This window comes from Anolis carolinensis, chromosome 5, assembly GCF_035594765.1.
Source record: "Anolis carolinensis isolate JA03-04 chromosome 5, rAnoCar3.1.pri, whole genome shotgun sequence".
Taxonomy (NCBI): domain Eukaryota; kingdom Metazoa; phylum Chordata; class Lepidosauria; order Squamata; family Dactyloidae; genus Anolis; species Anolis carolinensis.
The window spans coordinates 195,375,372-195,399,179 of NC_085845.1; the positions used below are offsets into that span (position 1 = coordinate 195,375,372).

Below are 23,808 nucleotides of genomic sequence, written 5' to 3' on the forward strand. Positions count from 1 at the left end.
CCCACAAGGATGGTAAAAAAATCAAAACATCTGGGAGTTCTCTGGGCAACGTTCTTGCAGACGGCCAATTCTCTCACACCAGAAACAACTCAGGTTGCTCCTGACATGAATATATATATATATATATATATATATATATATATATATATATATATTTGTTTACAGCTAGAAAATGAATAAAAGGTAGGAACCATAGGATATGCCAGCATAAACAAATGCAGGCACCTTACATGACGCAGAAACAACAGCATTAAACTATGGATGCATGTGCATCCCACTGTCAGTCTGTCTTTTTTCCACGATTAACCCATTTCCTGGTATTGATGGGCAAAACCTGTTAATAATTGGTAATCCCACAACATTACCATCAATGTGTGCAATGAGTCTGCCCATCTTCTGTGCAGACATGCTGACAGTGACGTGATGTTAGGTGAGGTTTTCTCCTCTTCTCCATCTCCCGTTCTTGCTATTCATGAGCTGCTTATTTAAATATTTTACTATAATTTTTTTTATTTTTTATTTTTGTTATCCACTACTGAAACTGCAAAATTTCTTTAAAAATTATGGAGCAATGGAAGTGGAGGAAAGCAGGCTTACAAGAGTGTGCGGAAGTACAACTATGACCACGGATTGGTGATTCAGTGCAATTGCATAAGTGAAGAGAGATGTGATACGAGTGCTGTGGGATTGTCAGCTATTGAGATATGTTGCAATAGATTCAAATGACAGGAAAAGAGATTCTACCTAAACATTGGAAAGAACATCCTGACAGTAAGATCTGTTTGACAGTAGAACACACTGCCTGGGACTGTGGCAGAGGTTTTGAACCACAGACAGGATGGTCACCTCTCAGGAGTGCTTTAATTGCATATTCCTGCATGGAAGAATGGGAATGGACTGGAAGGCCCTTGGGGTCTCTTCAAACCCTATGATTCCATGTACTCCTTACTCACATGTTCGTCTATGCAATGAGATTTACTCTAGTCCCTTAATAATCTTGGTTGCCCTTCTCTGCACTTGAGCTGTCACATTTAAACTGGGAGTCTGCTCTGGTGTCCTGAGAGATTTTCCAGAGATTCATTTAATCCACTTCGGAGACTCTGCTGAAGGACAGCAAATTAATTAGGTAAAATAAATGAATATAAATACCAAAAAAAAGTGTAAGCACCCTCTTTTAATTTTTCCTGGCCTTTGCCATCTAGCAAATGGTTCTGTTGATAAAGTAATAGATAGTTAATTAGTAACATTTATGCAATTTAAAATTGAGAGATGAGGCTGGAGATGTTTTCAGCCTGTGCAAAGGGCTCTGTCTAGCCTAGTAGAACACTTTTGACATTGGACAACCGTTTCTGTGCCACACCATGAACCGCTTTAGAAGCTCTCCACAATTCCAAAGGCAGGTTGTCATGCACTTTGGAAAACTTTGAGAATTCATTTGTTTTTAGTGGTGAGCATGCTACAGTGGAGATGCTTGAGGAAAGCTGGAGAAGAAGAGCTGCAGCCAGAAGAGAAGAATGGATGTCACCTTAGCCTGGACTGAAGCAGTCTCTGCTTCTCTTCTGGATTCGTAGAACATTTAGACAAAATGAACAAATATGAATTAAAGCCTAAATGCAATTGCTAGTCCCAACTCGAGTTAATACATTGAACCAGAAGGTTGACTTACAATTCAGCAGTTGATTGAGTGATTCTATTCTGATTAATGCTAGCAATTGGCTTAGGTAAAGTAAAAGTTTTCCCCTGACATTAAGTCTAGTCGTGTCTGACTCTGGGGGTTTGTGCTCATCTTCATTTCTAAGCTGAAGAGACGGAGTTGTCCATAGACATTTCCAAGATCATGTGGCCAGCATGACTGCATGGAGCACTGTTACCTTCCTGCCAGAGCTGTATCTATTGATCTACTCACATTTGCATGTTTTCAAATTGGGGCTGGGGCTAACAGTGGGAGCTCAGTCTGGATTCGAACCTCTGACCTTTCAGTCACCAAGTTCAGAAGCTCGGTGGTTCAACCTGCTGTGCCAACGGGGGCTCTGAACAATTGGCTCAAAGCAGCCTAAATACCCTGTGGGCACCAGATTCTGCCTGATTTTGGAAGCTAAGCAGGGTGATCCCTGGTTAATACTTGGAAGGGAGACTACCACCCTTTGCCATCTTTCCATGCTCTGCTGTTGTTTATCCACACATGTCCTGGTTTCATCTGTGAAATATTAGACAATATGTTATGGATTTATAGCCTATTGTACAAAATGTAATTTCTACCTGTCCAGATAACCGCCTTTCAACACACAAAACAAAGCATCAGACAAGCGAACCATTAAACTGTGTGATAGTCCTCCAGTGGTCTCCATGACAGGAAAAATAACTAAAGCTATCTGCATCCCAGAAAGCATTATCAATCATTGAGTGGAGTTAGAATGTAATTTCGCTACAAAGAAGAAAAAAAAAAAACGGAAACAACTAGTTATTTGTAACATGCTACGTTCAAGCTCTGGAAACATGAACTCATTATTTCTTCCAGTTTTGAAAGTGGAATTTTATACCTGTTTTGTGATCCAAGAAAGGTGTGACTCAGCTCTTGGAACGGGAGGGGCTTTTTCTAAGGATATAAATATTTGCACCATGAAATCTATTCTTCCTTCCTCTTGTTCAACTGAAGCAAAGCATTAACCTGATTTTCTCAACAAAGTTGGATACAGATGCAGCCTCATATTTTCTTTTGAAAAAGCTTTTATATATTTTCTGCAGTGTTCCCAGAATAGCATTTCTGTAACACGTGGCATATATATATATATGTTGTTGCCTAGCATCATGCTGTTGAGTATGACCTGTTTAAATCACTGGATAAAAATGCTCTTGAGTTATGTTCCAACCTTTCAGCACAAAAATAAAAACCCTTTAGCATGTCATCTCATATTGTTGTCATCATTTCTGTACACTGCATTTTCACTTATGAACATGAAAAAGAAGTCAAAGAGCCAAGCTGAATTTGGATAAATATCACTCCTTTTGGAAAATAAGAGAACCACTATTTAAAAATAAATAAAATAAAGGCAAGTAATATTTCTCTGGTTTTACTTAGTCTAACATCATTGATGTGTATGTTCATGTTGAGAAGTATTGGAGACTGTCAGGTGAAGAGGAACTCTACTTTGACAATTCAGATTTCTTACATAAACCTATCTAGCAGTACACAACAGCTAACAATAGCTAAATGGATCCTCTGTGTATAGTGCCTGCCAATATGCCACTATGGGTATTGTTTGGACCTACTGGGTGAGGAAACCCTATGAAAGGTGTCAATCCCACTAGCTGAGTTCAGAAGTAGAGGGAGAGCTGGAGTTGGAAAAGATCTATAGTTTTTGACCTATGTAGTAGGGTTTTTTAATGTTTATATTTTCAGGATAAATTCTTTGAAATGCAATGTTTATATTGTATTTGCTTTTATTTTTATTTAGAGCTTTAAGATTGCACCAAATGTTGCAGTAATACTGAGCACAGAATTATAGAATTGGAAGAGACCCCATGGGTTATTCAGTCCAATGCCATGCTATGTAGAAACAGAAGGGTTCTGCATTCAAGTCCTTCATTGGCACATTATTTTAAGATAATACATGTGTATCAAATGAGAGTGTGTGTGTGTGTGCGAGTGTGTGTGTTTGTGTGTGTTGAGGTTTAAAGTGCCACTCTGTTTTGATATTCAATCATAGTTGATATAGGAGCCTCCGGTGGCCTAGGGGATAAAAGCCTCGTGACTTGAAGGTTGGGTTGCTGCCCTGAAGGCTGCCAGGTTCGAATCCCACCCGGGGAGAGCGCGGATGAGCTCCCTCTATCAGTTCCAGCTTCATGCGGGGACATGAGAGAAGTCTCCTACAAGGATGGTAAAACATCAAAATATCTGGGCATCCCCTGGGCAACGTCCTTGCAGATGGCCAATTCTCTCACTCCAGAAGCAACTCTGGTTGCTCCTGACACAAAAAAAAATAGTTGATATACAGAACCCAGAAAGAGGCACACCTATGAACAGCCTATATGAGAAAGTATGAATCAGAGAAGCACCCAGAGAAGTATCAACCATCTTCCCATAATAGAAAAACAGAAAAATAACAAGTGGTATTCCTGCATTTATGACTTCTTTAGAACAGCAGAGGTTTAGTGACAAGCAAGCCTTATGTCAATTTCAAAAGAAAAGAAAAGAATCACTAAAGCAGAGTTTCTCAAACTGTGCTCTTCCAGCTGTTTTGGACCTCAGCTCCCACAATTCCTAACAGCTGGTAAGCCAGATTGTATTTCTGAGAGCTGAAGACCAAAACACCTGGAGGAGAAACATTGAGAGTTTGAGAAACATTGCACTAAACGTTTGTATATTACAGTGGCATTTGCAGTGCTTTGTGTTTTGTAGGGAAGGGAAAAGTATAGTGAGACCCCCATATACATGGGGGAATACATTCCTGAATACACAAAATCATGGATAATGGCAAACCTTATTGAAATGGAGGACCTTTGGCCCAGGGATATCACAGAGACACATTAGAGCAGTGGTTCTCAACCTGTTGGTCCCCAGGTGTTTTGGCCTACAACTCTGGGAGCTGAAGGTCAAAACATCTGGGGACCCACAGGTTGAGGACCACTGCACTAGAGGATCTAGAACAGTGGTTCTCAACCTGGGGTTCCCATAAGATTTTGGCCTTCAACTCCCAGATATCCTAACAGCTGGTAAACTGGCTGGGATTTCTGGGAGTTGTAAGCCAAAACACCTGGGGACCCACAGGTTGAGAACCACTGATCTAGAAAATACCTAGAGAAGATGTATTTCATTGGAAATTGATAAATGTATTGGGCATTGGTCCCACAAATGTGGATTTTATACTGTATTTATATCCTGGACTAAAGAAAAAATTCTCAAGAGAGGACTTCTACTGTGCAAAATTCACATATACAGTAGAGTCTCACTTATCCAAGCTAAACGGGCCGGCAGAAGCTTGGATAAGCGAATATCTTGGATAATAAGGAGGGATTAAGGAAAAGCCTATTAAACATCAAAGTAGGTTATGATTTTACAAATTAAGCACCAAAACTTCATGTTATACAACAAATCCGACAGAAAAAGTAGTTCAATACGCAGTAATGTTAAGTTGTAATTACTGTATTTACGAATTTAGCACCAAAATATCACGATATATTGAAAACATTGACGACAAAAATGGCTTGGATTATCCAGAGGCTTGGATAAGCGAGGCTTGGATAAGTGAGACTCTACTGTAGTTGATTTCCATAGAAAACAACAGTTTCTGCACAATAACAATGCTTATGTGTAGAAATACTATTTTCTGCATAGAACATCCTTGTCTTTCTATGCAAAACAGCCATGTGTGGGTTTTGTGTGGAATAAGTCTCAAAGTGCAATTAAATGTATAAAACTATGCAGCTTTTGAATACTTTCTCGCAGTGAGAAGAATATTGTTAAAATTACTCTTTGCTTCCTTCAAGAACAAACTTATTGTTTCACAGTAGGTTTCCCATCTACAAGTCTGTTCTTGGTTGCTTCCATGTAGGATTTTTAAATGGAAAATATATATTTATTTCTATACAAAATTTGCAAGCAGACACATTGATAAAAGCCAATTACTACTGTCTTTCCTAGACTCTGTGTGCTTCCCTGGAAGCCCTTGTGAGATGATACTCAAATACTTCAAATAAGTAGATAAATAACGTTTCCCATCTTGATTACACTCTGTTACTTCACTACACTTGTCACAGTTTTCATCCTTGAAATGCTGAAAGGTATGCAACTCTGGTAAAAAGTGGAAAATGTTTATGTTTTTTCTGTAAACAGTGCTGTGATACATTCATAATTTGCAAAAGCATAATACAATACAGGGTTGGCTGTACATACCTCTTATGCATACACAGTGGTGGACCCCATTTGCTATGCCTTGAGGGATCCATAGAATACAACCTCCCAATGGGGACAAAGACAGGTTTCAGCAAATCTCATGAGAACTGGCTTTAACTGTGTATTACCACATGGCAAGGGATTGGATGTCTCTTATGCTCTCTTCCAACTTTATGGACCTCATCATATTAAACAAATTATATAAGTTGATTTGGGTTGATCTGGACCTTGTTGTTAGTGTTCAGTGTTAGCCCATGTTTAAATAAAATGAAGAATTATTTCTCCACTATCACATTTGTTCTTCTTATCCAGATTATCTTGCTTTATTTGCCATCACATGCATTGGTGGAGTCCCCGCCTATCCCACTTCTCCCACTCTTTTTTCCTTAAAAGACTCACTCACTGCACGAATACAGGAGTGTGAAAATTTCACAGATCAGAGAACTAAGTAAGGTTGACATCGTGTCAGTGGCTGGTGTTTGGGTAACCTGACTACCGAAACAGGAGTGTATGGTTATTACTTACTTTGGAACTTGCATTGGTTAATCAAGATGGAGGCAAAACATTTCTTTTAAGAAGGGAGGGGGGACTTATCTACAACTGCAGGGACTGACAGTAAAGATAAACCTGAGGGAGTAATTGTTAATGTGGGATTTGTGTATAGATAGTGTTTAAATGAAATTTGTGTCTAGCATGTATTGCATCATCCAGGAAATGCTATAGTGCTATAGCATTACTCTGACAATAATGGCAGCGATAAAAGATTTACGGTTAAAGTTGTAACCGCCCACTTTTTGCCCACCAACTGATGTCATAAAACGGCACAGCGAAAATGACCAGTTGCCATCACATGGGAAAATCCATAATTTTACCCAAATCTAGGCACATACAGATGGCTGGAACTGCTAGATTGCCAGCTCCAAATAACATGTTTTTTGAATGAAAGCACTGGGTACCATCAAGCGACCACTGAAACTAGGTTTGTGTCATATGATGGCAACTGAGGGATTTCCATCTACCGTGTTTCCCCGAAAATAAGACAGTGTCTTATATTAATTTTTGCTCCCAAAGATGCTCTAGGTCTTATTTTCAGGGGATGTCTTATTTTTCTATGAAGAAGAATTCACATTTATTGTTGAACAAAAAATGAACATTTATTATATACTGTACAGTAGTTGTCATCACAAACCAACATAACAAGACAAACTGTGAATCCTATCAAGAATTTCATGTTACTACCATTATTTCCATGTACAACTAGTATATACATTTACCAATCCTGCATGCTCTGGTTTGGCAGGTGCATGCTTCCAAACAAAAACTTTGCTAGGTCTTACTTTCGGGGGAGGCCTTATATTTAGCAATTCAGCAAAACTTCTACTAGGTCTTATTTTTCGAGGATGTCTTATTTTCAGGGAAACAGGGTAACAGTGTCTAGAAAGGGGGAAATTGTCTAATGTGATGAAGTCCTATGATTCTAGATCCTAATGCATGTGTTTAAGACCTAATGTGTTGCATAATTAATCTATGGATTCATTGCTGCAAGATGTGGATCTGCATGAACAGCTGTGGAATGGGGATTAGTTAGATTGATGGAAAATAAACCTATCCAGGGGCTACTAATCATGACATCTATAAGTGATCAGATTCAGAAATGGTATTATGTCTTTGAAAATCAGCAACTAGAGTTCAAGAATGGGATATGGTATTACAGTAGAGTCTCACTTATCCAACATTTGCTTATCCAACGTTCTGGATTATCCAAAAGAGTCTGCCTTTTAGTAGTCAATGTTTTCATAGTCAATGTTTTCAATACTTTGTAATGTTTTGGTTCTAACAGTAATTACTATGTAGCATTACTGCACATTGAACTACTTGTGCCGTCCGCCGGACAATAAAAAGCTATAAAACTGAAACGTGCTGTCCTTTATCCGGGCGAACTGCAAATCCCTATAAGCTGTCCTATAGATATTGAACGACTGAGTCTGGATAACTTCAAAAAAAGGATGTTTATTCATACAAGGTTGTAAACCTGGCACAGATCTTAAAGTTGCAGAAAATGAAACAAATTTCCATAGGTTTTAGGTACAGAATTATCCCTGGTTCCAGAAAGCAAAGGTGATTATAAAACCACTATACCCTAATCACGCTGCCTATATTAGAAGGAGAAACTCTTTCCTTCCCTATCTTTACAGCAAAGATTAGTTCTAGAAGCGATGGAATAACTTTGCTCCTCTAACTAGATTTCCTATTCCAGATCAATATAATTCAATACTTATCTAATTTGGATAGGCTTAGATTGGCCTGGTTTTGAGGATGATTTGTCCCAGTTAGCCTTGCACAGCTCCAGCACGTTGGAAGACTATAGCCAGAATGAAACTCTAAAATGGAGACTAGACCCTGGTAAAAAGGGCGGTCCTAAGATGTTGCACTCTTTGACCAATCACTGCAAAGAAAACTGCAGCCAGCTCTTGCAGATTCCAAGCCATTTTTCCTAGGCTTTTGCAGCCAGAGGCTCAAACAAAATGTAAAGGAGGGAAAACAAACAAACGACCAATAGGAAGGCAAACCATCGTCCTGGGGGACGGAACACTCCCCGCTAAATTCCCAGGATGTGGGAATTTACCAATCAAAAACATACAAACACCTTTGTATACACAACAATAAAACAGTATAAAACTTACACACTTTGGACAAGCAACACGAGATTGCTGGTTGGCCTGTCTAGGACAAACATTTTGTCCTTACTATGAGTCTTTACCTGAACTTTTCTAACCTTACCGTCAGGGCAAGGAAAGGTCTTTAGTATAATGCCCATAGGCCAGGTATAGCGGGGCAAGTCTTTGTCCTTTAGCAACACAAGGTTTCCCACCTTGACATTGTCCTTTGGGGTTTGCCAGAGTCTTCTGGTTGGAAGCTGGCTTAAGTATTCGGCCTTCCACCTCTTCCAGAAGTGGTTGGCTAAGGTCTGCACATGCAAAATTGGTGCCACAGTCCGACCAAATTGACTTAATTGGCCCTCTGAGGGCTATAAACTTTTTCAAGGCATTTATGAATGATGAAGTGTCCATTCCCTCTATGACTTCTATATGGACAGCTCGTATTACTAAACAAGTAAACAAAACTGCCCACCTCTTGTTATTTACAACACCACCCCTGGTTTTCCTAGTGACAACCTCCCAAGGACCAAACACATCGATTCCCACATGGGAAAAGGGTGGGTCTGTCAAAGTCCTATCCTGAGGTAGTTCTGCCATCAACTGACTTTGACAGTTTCGCCGAAGGCGCCTGCATTTAACACATTTGAAAATACAACTGTTGACCAACCTTTTGGCATTAACTACCCACAGACCTTCATTTCTAAGGGTCGCCTCAGTCAGAGTTCTACCTTGATGATGGATTTTCTCATGGTAGTGACGAACCAACAGCAAAGCAATATGGCTATTGGGGGGTACAATGATGGGGTTCTTTATACACACTTTGAGTTTAGCCTTAGCTAACCTCCCTCCCACTCTTAAAATGCCCTCCTTGTCTAGAAATGGGTTTAACTCACGCAAGAAACTCCGGCTGGGGATGTCAATCCCTTGTTCTAACCTGGCTATTTCTAGACTAAACTCATGCCTCTGAACTGACCTGAATATTACTCCCTTAGCCTTCAACATGTCCTGAACTTGCAAAGGCTGACTATCTTTGCAGACTAAGCGATGTATAAGCCTAGCAACTGCTCTAAGAAGACTGTGCCACTCCGAAAAACGTTCAAAATGGTGTCGTTCCAGACAAGATCTTTGGCCCATCTTGATTTCTGTGGTTGATTTGCAGGCTTTCACCTCTGCACTTCGTGAGACTTGAGCATTCATAATGTCCGAAAACCTTTGCTCATCTTTCGAGAGCGCTGTGGCTTCGTCTCTCTCAGAGACTTTGAAGATGGAGGAATACTCTGGAGTTATTGCTTGGCAGTAGACTGAGATATGACTTAGGCAACTGCGCACAAGCGTAGGACGTCCACCTTTAAGCACCTGTGCTTGATTGGAGTCCAACGACGATGGTGGGTGCATCTTGTTTATGCACACTGGGCCTATGACTGTCCAGCCTAATGGCAATTGTTGTGCGATAGGTGCACCTGGAGGTCCTTTAACTTGGTCGTTCACACAGAACAAGCTCGGGCAGTCCGAGCCAAGCAAAAGGGCAATGTCCACATCTGGCCGAAAGGCTGGTATAGCATTCTTTAACCGTCGCAAATGTGGATGAGCCTCCACAACTTCTCTAGTTACAATTTGTTTTTTGTTCCGAGGGATGGAGGAACACTCAATCAGGTCTGGCAACTTGAACTGTCTCTTCTGGTCGCAAGAGGAGACAACAAAGCCAGATGCTATGCGACCCTGCAACTTCTTTTTTCCTGCACACGTAGTCATAGTGTAGTCGACCATCTTGGTTTTAAGGTCAAACATGCGGAAGAACTCTGGAGTAGCCAGGGAGGCGTCGCTCTGTGAATCCAGGGCCACATAGAGTCTCTTTCTAAGCCAAGGGCTCTTGGCTGGATATACATCCGCTAGGCAGATAGGATGACAAACTCTGTACTGGTGCGAGTCAGAGCATAGTTCTGTGCAGGCGACTGCTGAAACCTCCACCTGCATCTCTGGTACGGCTGGCTTGTCGGTGTCTTCGACTGCTGACTTTTCTTTTGGTGAAGCGTTCTCTTTGGGGTGGGAGATGATATTGGAGTTGTGCATTGCGGTGCAATGCTTGAGGCTGTTGCATTTCTCACACTTGATGTTTTCTTTGCAGTTGGATGCAAAGTGTGGAGTTGCTCCACAGCATCTAAAGCAGATTCCCTGCTTTTGAACTAGCTGTTGCCTTTCTTTGTATGTCTTTCTACTAAACTCCCTGCAGTTGGCCAAGCTGTGAGGCTTTTGGTGAATAGGGCAAAGCAACTCTTTTACCTCCGACCTGGGTTCGTCAGTCTTGTGTTGAGTTTCGACTGCCTTTACGCTGACAGGTCTATTGGCCTCTCTAGGTGGTTTCTTGTCCACTTCAGGTGCCTTCTCTGGCTGGGTCCCTTGGTATAAGGTGGGGAGGCCCGTCTGTGGATCATTCCTTTCTCTGGCTGCCCTGGTGATGAACTGGACCAAATGAGAAAATGGAGGGTATGCCTGGGAGTGGGCCTCCTTGTAGTTGAAGACCTCCTGTCCCCAGCGTTCTTGCAAAGTGAAGGGCAGCTTGGTCAAGATCTGCCTCTGGGACAGGTGCTGATCGAGGCACTTCAAACCGGGCAGTTCTGGATTCTCCTTGGCCGACTCTAATTCCGCAAGGAGATCGCTGAGGTCCCACAAGAGTTTGAAGTCTTTGAGTTTTAAAGCTGGGAACCTTTGGAGCTTGTCCATAAGAGATGCTTCAATCTCTGTGCTGGCCCCATACCTCTGCTGCAACCTGGCCCAGGCCTTTTCCAGGGCTTTGTCGGGATCGGCTACGTGGGCTGCGTAGATCTTCTTAACTTGTGAGGATGAGGCTGGGCCCAACCATGCAGCCAGAAGAGTCAGTTCTTCCTCAGGCAATAACTTTAAGTCTCTGATTGCTCTCTGGAAGGTGGCCTTCCAGAGAAGAAATTCCTCAGGCTTGTCCGAAAACTTTTCGACACCCTTGTCCTTAAGATCTCTTCTGGGACTTCTGATGATGGAGACAAGCTGGGACTCCGGCGTCGAAGGGAACAATTGAGGAGTTTGCTGTTGTGGAGTGGACTCCCACCGTGTACCTTGCGTCAACCTTTGGCCTCTTGGAGGGATGACATCGACCACTGACGAATCGATGGTTCCCTGTGCAGCTGTCTGTAGGGGCCAACTAGCGCTCGGCCTTGAGGCCCTGTTTGACTGACCTAGGGTTTTAGCAGGAGGCACAGGTAGCTCGAGCAAGGGTGAGCTCCCCGCTATGACGCTCTGCTCTGCAGGAAACTCAAAAGTGACTTTGGGGCCCTGCTCTGGGTAAGGAGAGAAGTCTCCCTGTTCCTCATCCGAAAACTGGCTGTACATGCTGCCAAGGTGCGCAAACACTTTGGCAGAAGGGTCCTGTATTGGTAACTGGCTTACATTTTCTTCTGTGAGTGGCTCAATTAGGGCCTTGGCCAAAGTCTCAGCCCTTACCCTTTTGGCTGCGGCATCCATCTTTATTCTAAGCATCTCTATACGAGCTTGTTCTATTTGCATTTCGCTTTGTCTACGGGCCTGTTCCATTTGCATTTCGCTTTGTCTACGGGCCTGTTCTATTTGCAGTCGTTGCTCTTCTTCTTTAAAGGGAAGGGTGAGATCAGCTGCCTTAGCATCAGCCTCCGCCCCCGCTACCTTGCTCTTTAGCTCCAGACGTGCAGCCTCCTTAATGTGCAAGGCAGCTAGGGAAGAGATGGCACTCCCAGCAGCAGAAGACTTGCTAGAGTGGCTGTGTTTAGACGATGCACGCTCCCTTAGTTTAGATACCTGGCTAGAGCGGTTGGACTTAAGACTAAGTGCCACAGCAGGTGATTTCAAAAGATTGGTCTCATGGCTGCATAAGGAAGCTAGGATTGCCCTCACCCTATTTTCTTTCTCATTAGTGTCAGCTAAAACACTCCCTATTTCTAACTCTGAATCCTTGGCGTTAATGCGCTCGAGGACCTGGACTATCTTAGACACTAAACCCCTCCAAAGACCGAAGGCTTCTTTGAGGTCTGTCTGTAATATGGCTGGCACCTTTGTGATACCCAAGCTCTCTATTCTGTCCATTAATGTTACAATTCGCTCCCATGCCGAACCTAACCTCACATGGAGGAGCTCCTTTTCATCTATTAGATGGGCTAGCATCTTGGCTGAAGGGTGCTTTATCCTTTGGGGCCTTTCATTCCTACTTTCAGCCTCAGAAGGAGGTACGCCATCTGTATCATCTTGAAATTGCATAGACATTATGTATTCTTAATAGCAAGTAAATTTACAACAAAGGCAAATGCAATATACCTGCAAGTAAATTTACAATAAAAGCAAATTCAATATATAATACAATTCACAGCACTTAACCATAGCAATATATATCACTAAGTAACTATACTTTACAAAGATTGTGACCTTTGGAGCCAGACTTTGGTGGGCAAGCTGCAAAATGTCAACTGACAGCAACTTGCCACTTGATACCTCCCTTGCCCGAGTGACGTAAACTGCCAAAATGGCGACTTCGCCAAATTTTCAAGCACCTCGTGCTCTGCGGCTCGAGGCCTGCCGCCGAAGGAGCACCGAGGCTGGCTTTGGAAAGGAGGAGAGAAGAGACGCCTCCTCCCCGCTGTGAAGGGAGGTCACCACCGCAGGTCGATGAAGCAGGTCACCACCGCAGGACGATGAGGCAGGTCACCACCGCAGGACGATGAGGCAGGTCACCACCGCAGGACGATGAGGCAGGTCACCACCGCAGGACGATGAGGCAGGTCACCACCGCAGGACGATGAGGCAGGTCACCACCGCCAGGCGACTGTCCCGGCCGAGTGCTTCTGGACTCACCACCTCCAGGACCTACTGCTGGGTTTTGCACAGCCGTGCAATTGCCGAAACAGCCGCAGGGCTACGCGCACACACGCGAGCTGAAGAGCAGGATACTGCAGAGGCTGAAGGAATGGAGCCCCACTCTCTCACTTGCCTTTCGGCCTGGCAGCAAGCTTTCACTGCAACAGACCAACAAAATCAAAGTCTCTATGGCCGTGCAAGCTAGCTGAAGCGGAAAAACCGCTGATCTACCTCAAAACTGTGCCGTCCGCCGGACAATAAAAAGCTATAAAACTGAAACGTGCTGTCCTTTATCCGGGCGAACTGCAAATCCCTATAAGCTGTCCTATAGATATTGAACGACTGAGTCTGGATAACTTCAAAAAAAGGATGTTTATTCATACAAGGTTGTAAACCTGGCACAGATCTTAAAGTTGCAGAAAATGAAACAAATTTCCATAGGTTTTAGGTACAGAATTATCCCTGGTTCCAGAAAGCAAAGGTGATTATAAAACCACTATACCCTAATCACGCTGCCTATATTAGAAGGAGAAACTCTTTCCTTCCCTATCTTTACAGCAAAGATTAGTTCTAGAAGCGATGGAATAACTTTGCTCCTCTAACTAGATTTCCTATTCCAGATCAATATAATTCAATACTTATCTAATTTGGATAGGCTTAGATTGGCCTGGTTTTGAGGATGATTTGTCCCAGTTAGCCTTGCACAGCTCCAGCACGTTGGAAGACTATAGCCAGAATGAAACTCTAAAATGGAGACTAGACCCTGGTAAAAAGGGCGGTCCTAAGATGTTGCACTCTTTGACCAATCACTGCAAAGAAAACTGCAGCCAGCTCTTGCAGATTCCAAGCCATTTTTCCTAGGCTTTTGCAGCCAGAGGCTCAAACAAAATGTAAAGGAGGGAAAACAAACAAACGACCAATAGGTAAGGCAAACCATCGTCCTGGGGGACGGAACACTACTTTTTCTGTCAAATTTGTTGTTAAACATGTTTTGGTTCTTAATTTGTAAAATCATAACATAATTTGATGTTTAATAGGCTTTTCCTTAATCCCTCCTTATTATCCAACATATTCTCTTATCCAACGTTTATGTTGGATAAGTGAGACTCTACTGTATTTCCAAGTTTGTCTTGTAGGTTTCTCAGAAACATCTAATCAGCCATTGTGTTAACAGAATGCTGAACCAGAGATGCCTTTAGGCTGATCCCACCAGATCTTTCTTGTATTTTTAACTGATAGAATCACACACACGTGGTTTGAGTATTGGACTACAACTCTTTACAAGACGAATTAAATTCCCACTTGGCCATAAAAACCTATTAAGTAACTTTGGGCAAGTCACACACTTCTAATTTTAGAAAATACTAGGTTCACCTTAAGGTTACCATAAGTCAGAAATGATTTGAAACAGCAAACAATAAGTTTATTAGGCCATACTGAGCTATAAGCTTTTACTGGCTGGCTTCTGTTAGTGACATATGCGAGTATAAGCCCAAATCACACCTTAGTATGTCTATTTTTGGTTATCACTAAGATTGGTATTGTATCCTCCCTGCCTCTACAACAGCTACTCTTAGAATCACTGTTATGCCCTGTACCCAGCCCACAACCATTATGTGCCTGGTAAAGATCAGGAAAGATTGGATAAACATCTATTCCTGTAGCCAGGATCCTTCAGAGATCTCAAATCATGACATAACCATTCTTCATCTGGTTCTGGGGCCCTAAGCCGATGCTTCTTTGATTCTCCCTTCTGCCCTCCACTAGGCATTGGATAACCTGAGGAGAGTGGGCTCAGTGGTGAAATCATGAGTTGATGGGTTGAGAGGAGAGATGTAGCACATGTTCTCTTGTGGAACTTTTATGTTATGGTCTCCCATGTATGATCTTAATCACAAACAACAACATGTGATCCTCAAAGAGCCTGTTGCTTTCAAGAGTTCTCAAAACAAGTCCACCTCATAATACATATTAGTCTTTATATCAAGAATGTTAAAGAACAAAGTCCCCCTCCTTACGTTCAGACAACTTTAAGTCCTGGTTCAAATGCCTGGAATACTGTGCCCAATTCAAGAGAGATATCAACAAGCTAGAAGGTGTCCAGAGGAGGACTACTGAAATGATTAAAGGTTTGGAGACCATAAATCCCTATGAGGAGCATCTTAAAAAGCTGGGTATTTTTTGTCTGCAGAAGAGAAGGTTGAGAAGAGACGTGATAGCCATGTATAAATATTTGAAAGGATGTATTGTTGAAGGCTTTCATGGCTGGAATCACTGAGTTGTTGTGCATTTTTGTGTATGGTTATGTTCCTCATGTACCTCACAACCTCTGAGGATGCCTGCCATAGATGTGGGTGAAACGTCAGGAGAGAATGCTTCTGGAACATGGCCATACAACCTGGAAAATGCAGAATAACCCATTTGAAAGGATATCATAAGATAGAGGGCTTGTTTGCTGCTGTCCTGGAGACTAGGACTCAGAGCAATGGGTTCAAATCACAGGAAAGGAGATTCCAATTGAATAGTAGGAAGAACTTCCTGGCTATAAGAGCTGTTCAACAGTGGAACTCACTGCCTCAGAGTGTGTTGGAAGCTCCTCCTTTGGAGGCTGTGACCACCTGTCAGGGGTACTTTGATTGTGCTTTTCCTGCATGGCAGGGGGTTGCGCTAGATGACCCATGTGGTCTCTTCCAACTCTATCCTTATGTCAGTGTCTTGCCTTTTTTCCTGGCTGTATTTTTATACCTTTTTCAAGAAAAAAAATGCTCATTAGCCTTTTAGGATACATCCTAGGCTGCTGAAAAATTGTATGCAGGCCAACTAGGAAAGAAAAAAAAAACCCCTAAATGATTCCCCACCTTGTTTTAAATGGAGTTTCTCACTCACAATTCATAAAAGCCTTGACTGAACAAGGCTGCAAATATGAAAGGAAACATTTAGAAATGCAGCGCTAGTCAAAGTTTCACTTCAGCTTTGGTCCTGTTGTCTCTGCAAAGTAAGATAAAAGAATCCAGCAGATATGGAAGACCTTCATGCCATCAGCGCCTAATACTGAAGGTATTGTATTACTCACTGGGGAGCTTCAGCATTGAGAATTCCTTTATCAAGTACACTAACATTCCACAAATAGTACTCATCCACCCAATGCAACTTAAAGACAGTGAGACTGACTCACACACACATTATGTTGTAAATGTAGGAGGGGGTTGTGCTCTTTTTGTTCACAACACACATGCCCACAAACGGTTGTAAGGTGACAGTTTTGTCAGCCCTCTGTCCATTCTTTTAAAGACCATTAAACAATAACATTTCATCTCACAAACATGTATACATTGTCCAGAATACTTCAAAAACACAAGCCAGCTGGAAGCTGACAGCTAGCCATATTCAAGTTACTCCAAGTTACTGAAATCTCTTCTTCTCTACAAACTTTGGGAAAATCCCCCTCTCAATATACTGGGCACTGTCACAAAGTTAATTGGTATTTCTAATATTATTGAAACAGCCTTGGAGACCTGATTTCAGGAGAATTTTTTCCTCGTTCATTTACGGTATTAAATATACATAAATATATCTCCAACAACTGCTAAGGAACCTACGGCTATGCAGAATCAAAAGCATATCTTACACAAGTAATAGCCAGAAAGCATTCCATGAAGCTCAAAATATAGGAGAAATATTCCCCTTTCCACTAAAATTAATGATACACCCTTTGTTAAGAAAGCAGCAACGCCGAAGTTGCCTAGAAAAGCTTCGCTCCAATGAAGTAAGTCAGGGAAAAGCCACAAACTCTCCAGCAGCATCCACTGGCACTAAACTTATTACAGCTCCAACTTGGAGATAAATCCCCCTTTAAAATAATAAGACAATCAACTCTTCCTTCCTGCATTAAGGCATATATTTTAAGCTCTCCCCTGAGCTGCTGCTAAAACATCTGCTTAAAGTGTCCCTCCCTCCCTGCCTCTCCATATCTTGAAAAGAGGATTTCTTTACCACAAACTCCTTTTGCTTCTTAAAACCCACAACTTCACATTGAGGTCACGGTTCTCAAACAACAGTTCAGTTGGGGTGAACCCCACACACGCACACAGTGACCCTCAAAGCCAAGCTTTCACAACCTCATGCTGTACAGATGTTTACTCCAGAGTCAGTACCACTGGATTTACAAGAAGGGAGGGCTGCTCAGGAAACACATTTAGGATTGGGGTTCAAGGCAAGGATTTGGGGGGGGGGGAGAGAGAGAGAGAGAGAGAGAGAGGCCTACCTACCTTAAAACTTTCCAGCTTTTCAGTGGGTCCAGATCAGAGATGATAGATACCATTGTAATTTCTCTATTGCTTTTCCGTCCCCCCTCTCTCTCTCCAAAGAAAGGAGAAATTCAAAAGCAACTCAATCAATTGCAGCTTGTGCAAAGCAGCCGGTCCCTCCTTTCTATCTCTCCCTGCTTGCTGTGTAGGAATGACAACAGACCGTCCAGAAGAAAAACCCACAGCTCTTCTTTCTTTTCCAGCTGATAAGAACTTCAGCCTCCCTCTGGCTCTCCCTCCACCCTCCCAAGTCAATCTTGTTGTGCTCTACAGCTTGGCAAACTCCTGGGTTGGATTTCTCCACCACTTTCCCCACTCCCTCCTTGAAAACAAAAAAAAAAGGGAATCAGGAAGAAAACTCTGGAGATCTCCTGCTCAACTGGTTCAGTTTTTGACCTTTTTGCATCTGCGGTCCACTGTGCAGCCGAGCATAGGCTCCCAGTCAAATCCCCCCTTTATGAACACTGTCTGCCTCTGCTTTCTTCAAGAACAAGCAGGGATCACAGTTTGGGAAACTCCCTGACTCCGCTTGCAAATCAGTCACAGATTATCATAAACTGGAACAAGTTTATTTTTCTTGTGCTGTTGGCTATTCTTTCTCCCCACCTCCCTGCCCTTTCTGGCTTTCTAAGACATAGCCCAGAGTTCAAGATCCCCCTCCCATTTCCCCATAGTTGAGATTTTATGACACTCTGAAAGCAAACACATTTTTTTTCCTTCCCAAACTCCCCACCCTTCCTTCTTTCGGAGCTTTTCCCTCCCCTTCTTCCCCCCTCCCCTATTGAATTGACCAAACCAAACTCACTCTGACTCTTTTTCTTTTTGTTGTTGTTGGTTTTTTTTTCTTGCAATGTGCAACAGATTTGTTACTTTCAGAGTCACAATTCAAAACAGCCCAGGTTTTGGCAGCATATTGCTATTATTCTGGAAATGAGAAGGCGGAGGGGGAGGGGGTTGCAAAGAGAATATGAGTGAGCGAGAAAGAGTGAGAAAGTGCTTAATGACTTGCAGTACTTGACTTTGAATCCCTTGTTTGCATTCAAAATCCCAGGAGGTGAAAGGTGTCTATTTAATTTGTGAGGGGAAGAGGGCATTTTTCTCCTAGTAGGCTCTTTAAGGGAAGTAATGAGATTGCTACCATTTGTGAGTGCAAACTATTTTTTGGATCAACAAATTTGGGGTGCTTTATTTCTAATTATTGGCTAGGTAAGAGTGGCCTTTGAGTCAACTATTTATTTTATTCATCATGTCAGAAGCAAATTGAGAATACAGCTATAATGTATAAAGAAAATGACAAAGTTAAAAACTTGGCATTATGCGAAATTTCCTTTGGCCAGAAGCTGGACACTTGAAGTGTCTCTGGTATCACTGTGCATGTGGCAGGACTCAAGTTGCATTGTAGTTAGTGGTCTGTGGTTTGCTCTTCTCCACACTCACATGTTGCGAACACCATTTTATAGCCCCATTTCCTAGAGTTGGTGCTGCATCTCATGGTTGTTGTTTATTCATTCAGTCGCTTCCTACTCTTCGTGACCTCATGGACCAACCTATGCCAGAGCTTCCTGTCTGTCATCGCCAGCCTCAGCTCCTTCAAGATCAAGCCAGTCACTTCAAGGATACCATCCATCCATCTTGCCCTTGGTCGTCCCCTCTTCCTTTTCCCTTCCCTTTTTCCCAGCATCATTATCTTCTCCAAGACGTCCTCTCTTCAAATTATGTGGCATCTCGTGGTACCAGAGTTCAATCTGTTCAGAGCCTTCCAAGTTGCCCAGCTTCTGTGTGATCAGGAGGAAGTTTCTCATTTGGTATCAGCCACTGATTGAGGTTCTGGGTTTTAGTCTGCCACTTTTGGACTCTCACTTGCTAAGGTGTTTCTGTGAGTATTTCTGTAGATCTTGTTTCTTGATTTAAGTCATTGACATGCTGGCTGATATCCAAACAGGGGATGGGGTGGAGATGTCACTGCCTTGGTCTTTTCATTGCAGGCTGCTATTTCCCGGTGGCTATCAGGTGGTGCAATACCGGCTAAACAGTATAATGTCTCCAGTGGTGTTGGGCATAATCATTCTGTGATGATGTGGCATGTCTCATAAAGAGCCAGGAGTTAACTTATTTACTTGGCTTCCTGCTTGCAAATTTGCCAATGTCTATGAGATAAAGTCACAGAATTCAGGGAGTTGTTGACACAAAATATGAATTAGCACTGGGATGAAAATCACTGCAAGATCCATTAGCCATTGGTTATGAGTTGTAGTTCAACAATAGTTGGAGAGTCATGTGATTCCTACCATTGGTACACACTTTCACTGAACAAATCTACCTCTAAGGTAGAATACTAGCAAACATCCTGGACACGTCCCTGTATTATACTGTAAAGCACTTATCTTGGATGAAATATAATGCCAGGACATCACTGGACTCAATACTGTGCATATTCACAATGCCATGCCATATTTCAATCCTGACAGATAGAGAGGATATATTCAATAGAAAAATTGAAATCTGGCATATGCCCTGGAGTGGCACTGGACAAAAAGTTAGTATGCAGTGCTTTTTTAATAGACAAAGGTATTGTGTATGTATTTCAGTTTACAAACAGATTAAAATAGGCCCTTGGTATCCACTGAACTTGGTTCTAGGACCCACCATGGATATCAAAATCCATGGGTGCTCAAGTTCCATTATATACAATTTTGTATATATAAATTGGCAAAATCATTTTTTCTATTCTAGATTTTTTGGAAAAGTTTCAAACTATGGATGGCTGAATCAGTGGATGCAAAATTCATGGATATAGAGGACCAGATATAAAGTGCATTAATAGGTGAACATCATTAATAGATGTATAGAAATCAAAATGCACACATGTGGTCAAATTAATTTATTTTCATTTACAAAGCAATGTAGCAAGTTTGCAAATGTATGAGTTCACAACAATTTCATTTGTATCTCTACTTCATTGAGGAGATAGGGATAGAGAAAATCTATTTTTAAAAGAATATAAGAGGAACATGTTTCTTCTGTTTCTTTACTGACATCACTTCCTGTTTTCCATGATGTTAGATGGCACATTCATGCATGCAAGTCATCACTTAATGTTGTTGTGAATGCATGTATTGACTACTCCCTAGCAATTGTTGTGCAAACTTTTAAGCAATTCACATGTGTCCATGAGCAAACATCTTAGCTGGAAGGTTACACAAGTCTTGAACATAATTGTTTGTGAACTGGACAAAATGGTTGCTTCCTTTCCAGAGAGTCAAGAGGATTAAACACACTATAAATCTCAATTGATGGAAGCCAATGAAAATAGACCTGTCAGCTTGATTTCGGCTCCTCTTGCCCACTTTGGCTCTAGAACGGCACTCGTATAAAGCTACATTGGCATCTCTTTTGCACAAACTTGTCACTGCATAATTCATATTAATTGGCAACAAGGGAAGTACAAGGACTTTAAATCAAATCCATGGAATTTATAAAACTGGACAAGAAAAGAAGTCATTACCTTATATATTCTTTATGGGTTGGTTATTTATTGCAATTGGCCAGTGTTACCCAATTAAACCACATGATTTTTTTTTACCTTTTCTGTGCAATTTTTATGATACAACTTGATTCCTGGTTTTTTTAAAATGCTTTTTAAAGAACAATGTAGCAACTCTCACACCCATGTGGTAGATTTTTTCTTCAAAATAAAACCTTTACTCTAAACCTTATAATAGTGGCACTTAAGACAGACAAAATGTACAATGTGAACATGATATAACTATTGTTATCGCTGTTGTTGTGATTTCCAATTTATGGTGACCTTAAGGCAAAACTACCATTGCGTTTTCTGTTTGCTGAGAATGTGCAGCTCACCCTAACGTCACCTAGTAGGTTTCTATGATGGACCAGGAAATTGACTCTTAACTTATCTCCTAAACAAATTTTTCTCTAACTGCCAGCACATTGTAATAATTAAAATATTCGCCTATCATCCTTCCTCTATTTACATTTAGCACATATGCTGTAAAATTGTGAGTGTAACCTGTAGTTCTGCCTTCAGAGAACTGAAACTAACTTCTAACATTGTGTGTTTGATAAAAGCATGATGTGCACTTGACAAAGTCTGATACAAAATGATTATCTTATTTACCAGTTAAGGACTAAACCTAAGATCACACTTAGCAAGTAAAGGAGTGAATCCACTCAAACATTCTATCACACTCTTATAAAATAGGAAGTAACTTTCAACCATGCAGTAGACTTGTGCATTGATAGCCTGTTTCCTTCAACTTCTTTGGCTTGTTCAGCTTCTCCAGATGTCCATAACGACAAGGGCTCAGCCACCATATTTTTTTCACCCGAAATGGCACATGTGGCTTCTTCTATTCAGCAATACACAGTGCATGCTTCCTTGACCCCTTTACTCAAAACCAGACTCCCTTGAAAGAAAGAAATTGATCCCAGGAATGGAAAGAGAGCCTTGTAAGTTCCCCATCGACTCCAATTGGCTGGATCTTCCTGGATGTTTTGGCTGCCACAGACACGGGATTCTAATTGTGGTTTTTTTTTTATTTACTCTGATTTTATACATTGCTAAAGTGCTGTTTTTACATGAAATCGTAAAATCAGTATGCATTCCATCAGCTAAAATCTTGCAAAAATGGTAATTCAAGATTTCCAGACTATATCACTACATTATATTAGGAAAATAAATAAATAAAAAGGCATTCAGACAAATTGGGAGAAGCTAGCCTTCTGTGGTGTGATGAGTTGAGGTACAACATTTTCAAATCGAGAGAACTGTCATAGCTGAGTGTGTTGGGGAGAGTATGCATCCCATCTAAATACAGTATGCATCTGGATTAAAAAAAATATGGGATGCAAACTGATGTAAACAGAGTATATCCCAATGTGGTAAGGTAGATGTTTCAGTGCAACTTTATGGGCAACTTCCACCAGTAGCTGAACATAGAGTCATGCTGGATAACCTGGAAATTTGTCGAGAAGTGTTCACTCAGTTCTCCCACTTTCATGAGAGTCCTGTGTCCCTCACCCTGGTGAATGTGGAGGCTGACTGTGTTTCCAGGAAAGAAAATGGTTGTATTGAAGAATGCCACATGCTTTCCAGGAAATTAACATATGTATTATATTTCAGGTTTTTCTTTCTTGAGACTCCCCCATTCCATGACCCTGATGTTCCTACAACTCTTCATTACACATTATTCTCTCTCTCCATTTCCTCTAAACATTTATTCCCAAATCTTCCCAGCATTTGTCTCATTTCTCTGGGTTTATTTTTATTATCCTTATTCTTTTCCTGACCCTACCTGACATTTTGCCCACTCTGCCACAGCAAAGAAAAATAAACATTTTTTTAATAATCAGAGTACAAGCTTTCTAAAAATAAACATAGAAAGGTTAAGTTTAGCACATGCATACTTGCAAACCAGGACAGAGTTCTCAAGGCATGTTGAATGATCAATGTTCACCATATCGGGTTTTCCAACAACATATTCAGTCATTCCCTTCTCTTCCTGATGCCTAGTTCCAGAGTTTGGAAAAGTTGACTACTTAAAGGGCAGAAGTCATATAGTTGAACTGGAACCCATGGAATTCACCAACACTTGGAAGGTCACATGATTTCTCTTTGGTTTAATTCTTATTAACCCAAATAGTGAAACAACAAGTTGTCAACTGTTATACACAATAGTGTTATTCAGTACTTAAACAAATGAGTTCATTTTTAATCTAAAAATGAATACCTGAACAAAGATATACAATGGTAGAGTACCCAATAATGCAGACACCCAACATGGTGTAGTGATATGAGCACTAGACTAGGGTCTCTATCACACATGCCACCAGAATAAAGGCATCTTGTCATGTCCTGGTGGTGGTCATTCAGAGGGCATCAGGTCCTGTTGCCCTGTGTGATGACTCATGGGCCTTGTAGTCCCGTTCCTAGTACTATTGTGGCAGACGAAGAGGAAAACATGGGATTTCCACCGGTTCAGCCAGAATCGGAGCCCCTGCACCTGGAGGATGTTTGCCCTCAAGAAGTCAGCCAAACAAGCCTTGGGCAGAATTCTCCCCCGTTTTCCCGAAA

At 41.6% G+C, this 23,808-nt stretch overlaps 1 protein-coding gene across 1 annotated transcript in view; it reads right to left on the bottom strand.

Annotated features, from left to right (window-relative positions):
- The window catches only part of celf2 (CUGBP Elav-like family member 2), a 620,922-nt gene extending 602,597 nt beyond the window's left edge, over window positions 1-18,325 (bottom strand). Inside the window, exon 1 of the mRNA XM_062983254.1 lies at window positions 17,676-18,325. Coding sequence (XP_062839324.1) covers window positions 17,676-17,728 — 53 coding nt within the window. The 5' untranslated portion in view covers window positions 17,729-18,325. The remainder of the gene's footprint in view (window positions 1-17,675) is intronic.
- Between the last annotated feature and the right edge of the window lie 5,483 nt (window positions 18,326-23,808).